Source organism: Cladophialophora immunda (genome assembly GCF_000835495.1).
Source record: "Cladophialophora immunda strain CBS 83496 unplaced genomic scaffold supercont1.71, whole genome shotgun sequence".
NCBI classification, from domain to species: domain Eukaryota; kingdom Fungi; phylum Ascomycota; class Eurotiomycetes; order Chaetothyriales; family Herpotrichiellaceae; genus Cladophialophora; species Cladophialophora immunda.
Genome location: NW_015622611.1, coordinates 1 through 4,379, shown reverse-complemented (window position 1 = coordinate 4,379; position 4,379 = coordinate 1). Strand labels below are relative to the sequence as shown.

At 52.1% G+C, this 4,379-nt stretch overlaps 1 protein-coding gene across 1 annotated transcript; it reads right to left on the bottom strand.

Annotated features, from left to right (window-relative positions):
- Positions 1-1,345: 1,345 nt before the first annotated feature.
- PV07_12698 (uncharacterized protein) lies at positions 1,346-2,995 on the bottom strand (the record flags this gene model as incomplete). The annotated part of the gene is made up of 3 exons (XM_016400248.1): positions 1,346-2,288; positions 2,501-2,811; positions 2,870-2,995. The coding sequence occupies 3 exons, from the start codon at positions 2,993-2,995 to the stop codon at positions 1,346-1,348; spliced, it is 1,380 nt and encodes a 459-aa protein (XP_016242106.1).
- Between the last annotated feature and the right edge of the window lie 1,384 nt (positions 2,996-4,379).

The window sequence follows — 4,379 nt, the reverse complement described above, 5'->3', positions numbered from 1 at the left end:
CTGGAAGATTAGCCGCTCATTGCGGTTACTAATGGGTAATTTGAGCCCCGATCAAGTTCTGCAAAGGCCTTGTAGGGTTGTCCATCCGGGACCAGAAGAATAGTTTTAGGTCTGTACAGAGCAAGATTTCCGTCTGCCATCCTCTGGAAGAATGACAAACCACGACGAGAATGGTCTTCAGCTCCCAGCGAATGGACGGGGTGATGAGACAATCGCTTCAAGTGGCTCACAACCCTGGCGCGTTGATCATCCGCATCGTTGCCTTCTCTGTATACACGACCTCCTCACGAACGTTGCTCGCCTTTATTGCGTAATGAACCTAGAGCCAGATCCAACGCATTCATACCGTTCGCATCCCGTGCTTGAATATGTACTCCTTGGGCTGTAAGATATTGCACAGTTTCAAGACGGCCCCACAGAGAAGCTTCCATAAGAGGTGTTCTGCCAAAATGATTGCTTTGGTCAATGGCCGCGCCTCGATACTGGAGCCATTTTATCGTCAATATTCCGTTCTCTTCCGTAGCAGCCAACAGAACGCCATTGTCACCATCCTCATCAAGTTGTGAAACAAAATCGTCGTCCGGATAATCTTCAAAAAGGCGATGCAATTCCCCGATGTCTCTTCGCGCACATGCGGATGTGTAGGCAAGGTGGCGAAATTCGGAAGATTCATAGGGGTCTTCAGGTAGGGCTTCGAAGCTTCGTCGAGGAGGAGGTCGGGCCGGAACGTGCTTGCTAGAAACCTTCCTCCCTGCGAATCAATATTCACTCAGCAATCCTTTCCTCCCACCCGCAGTGCACGCATTCCAGAAGCAGGGGAGGTTAGTTCCAAGCACCTCACAATGGTACGCCTACACCTCCAAACCCAATTTGTGGATTTTAGTGCGCGGTCAAGGAAATCAACAACCGTAGTGATCATGGTCCATGTACCCCTGGGTAAGTTGGTTGACCGTGGGAGGTGCTCAATAATCCCTTTACACGTGTGCCCAATAGTAACGATATTCCCTTGAACTAACATTGGACAGCACTGGGAGAGTTACCGACGCCAGTGAAATGCAGTGTCACGAGAGAGGAACGTAGCTTATGAAGGTGAGGAATCTGATCGCAGAGTTTCAGCCTCCCAAGGCTGAGAGCCCTCTGCACATTCTCTGTGCCTTCAGCGACTTTGGCTACGACAAGGCTCTGCTAGACTGGACAACGAACGCCCAAGGCATATGTTTGTCTGTCACAATTCCCGCTCGTCACGCGCCCCCAGTCCCGTGGGTGATTCGTGGAAAAAAATTGTGCCTGACGCCTCGCCACTTGAGAAGGTCATGGAGCGGACCAGGGGCGTCCACTTTCTCGTTTATCGTCCTCTCTCCTCAGATTCTTCGTGCTTGCCTTTGACATAGCTCTCCCGGTAAAAGGGGCCCGTCCGCCAAACACTCCTAGGCGCCCGGGTTTCATAAAGCACTCCCTTATCATCCACCCACTGGAGGAGTTCCGCGCGAGTCTGCAAAGATTCCTGTAACTTTGCTGCCAATCCGTCAGCATTCCTATCTCGTGGTCCTTTATTGCAGGCATTGGTTGTAAGAATATCGCTTTCGAAACGGATACCGCGTTCAACCCGTGCGTCGATACATGAAGATTGGACCAGACATCGCCTAGGAGTTCCACTCCCGTCTCGGCGTTGAACGAGGAATCTAAAGAAGCCCTCGAGACCGTTCCGACATTCGAGGGGATCTGCCGCCCGGACTCTTAGGGCGAAGGTTTGCAGTGGGTGTTTTTCCACCGCCCAACGAGGTAGTTTGAACCAGTCCCCGTTTGTATACGTCCCCGTCATCGAAAAGTGGGAAAGGTGGGGACAATCGAACTTCTTGCGAATCGACCAGGCAAGGCGACCCAGGTCGCACCAGAGGATCTCTAGCACCGCCAATCGTTCGAACTTGACAGGGCGCTTGAGACGGGTAGAGGTGGAGATCCCCGATAAGAATAAGTGCCGGAGACTTTGTCCTACGAACGATAACCAGTTGAGCGACATGCTTAGTTGATGAAGACAGAGGAGCCGTAAGCGAGGCGTGTCTTGTCTTGATTTAACGAAATCCTTCACCTCCAACTCAACCCGGTCGGACCGGTAGTTAAGAGACCCCCAGACGCCCAACTCTCTCAGTTCTGGGAGCTCTCTGAGACGGATCTGTGGTACCCGTGACTTTGATAGCCCATTAGGACAGTATAGGCACAACGTAGTCAGCGTTCGCGGTAGTTCCGTCTTGAGATATCTATCGCCATACCCGGATCTAAAGTTCCGGCTGCAAATCAGCGTCAGCTTGGTCAACCGCAGTTCGGAGAGCCAGAGGGCGTTCAAGGTGGAGGTCGACAGCCGAGTCAATTGTCTTACGCTCCGCCATTGGCACCGTGAAAGTGCAATACCGGGGGAAAGGCTACTCTCGTCCCGGTTAGCATCGTCATTGATCGCCATGTTCTCTCACAGAGGGAGGCGAGGCCGCGATGAGACACTCACTCTAAAGCTCGGAGGCGTTTCATTCTGCTGACCAAGTCCCATATGTCGGCTAAATCCTTTTCATGAATGTTTTCTGTGAAGATATGGTGCAGCTCGCAGGGTTTTCGTGGGAGAAACAGCGTTACGTGCTCGATGTCGCATCCCCGTTCCACGAGTTCGCGCTGCAGTGCTTCACACCTCGACAGAGCCGTCAGGGGATATTGGACTTTCCAGACGTGCGAAGCCGGCCGTATCGGGCAGCAGACGTGGTTGAACAAATCCACTAGATACCAGCAAGTCAACCTGAACGAAGCAGAATCCGGAGGTGTCAACTAGGGCAGACTGTCAGCTGCAAAAAGGAAAAAGATCGACGGACCACTCTCTCCTCACCTCGTGGTTAATCAAGTGTAGGATCTCACCGGGAAGTCGTCCCAGAGGGGATTCCACGAAGGGCAACCTCCGCTGCAGTTCAGCGGCATTGCCGATTTCTCGAGCCTGATTGGCGAGACGGGGCATTTCAGTGTCGACCTGCACATACCGGCCCTGAATTTGTGCATCAGGGCTACACGTAAAAGCGGATACAGGCGGAGAGGCGCCGGTGACGAGGGAACAATCGTGCCCGTGACCCGGATCTTCACACCGTTCCACTCTCCAGGTGAGGAGATTGACTTTCCACCATTGATCGGTCGAAGAACGAAGAACCACTATACCGTCGTGGCTGATATCTAAGACCTGAATCACTTCGTCAAGCATGCAAAACTCCCCGGACTTATGCCATATACCTTCTTCCATCCACCGACTGTCCTCAACATCCAGGAGGGCGTGGAGGGGTCGCCAGTCGTGGCTAAGTACGGAGTCTGGGTTGGGACAGGAGACTTCACCCTTTTCACCCGACTGGAATACAAATGTCTCGCCCGGGGTGCATTTACGCCACTCCGTTCCCAACACGACTAACCGTCCAAAGGGGCTAATTGCCGCCACTACTAGATAGGTAATGCCTCCCAATTCGACTGGGCGGGCACAGGAAAGAAGGGGTGGGTGGCATAGAGGGGGGTCGTCGCTCAAAGACGACCAGGATTGTTCGTCGCTCGAGAGCGATCCCGGCGATTTGTCGCTTGGGGGCGATCCGGGCGGTTCGTCGCTCGGGGACAGAAACGGCCGTGTAGACAGCACCGACCGCTCTTTGGAGACGGAGAGGTCCTTAACCCTGACATGTGATTCCGTACAAACGATCAAGTGTCCCTGGAACACGGAAAGATCAACGATTCGCCAGCTGAAGGAGTGGTCTCCTGGCAGGAAACGAGACACCCCCGAGTCTTGCCACTCTCCAGTGCAGATCCCTCCTGTCGAAAGTCCTACATAGTAGTTCGTTTCATCGAGCGCTAAGTGCTGGGGCTCATGCAATAGTGGACTTAATTGAATCCGGGTGATAGGCTGGTAAGCACCAAGTTCCCATACACGTAGGGTTTTGTCCGTATGTAAGGAAGCTAATAAGTTCCTACAGCCTGTTAGAAACTTTGATGGTAGTCTTTGTACGGAATAATCTCCTCTGATCGTTCCACGCACTTGTGAATAGTATGAGTGATCACAGGGGATTTCGCATGCACCGTGTCTTCGTAGATCCCCGACGGATTCCTAAAGGATAGAGTTGACACCATGATGAAAGTCCACCAGTAGAATAAAGGCAAGACACAACGATAAATCCAACATACTTTAGCAGATAGAAGGCAGATTTTCTTTTGTACTGTCGGCGAAGCGGACAATGGATTGAAGCGCCCAGATAGGATGGGCGTATTCAATATCCCCGTTGAAGGAAATCAAGAGGAAGGACCACCCCAGTCTGTATAAGAAGGTATTCAATAATTCAACGCGTTTTTTTTTAAAAAAAACAAAAAAAAAA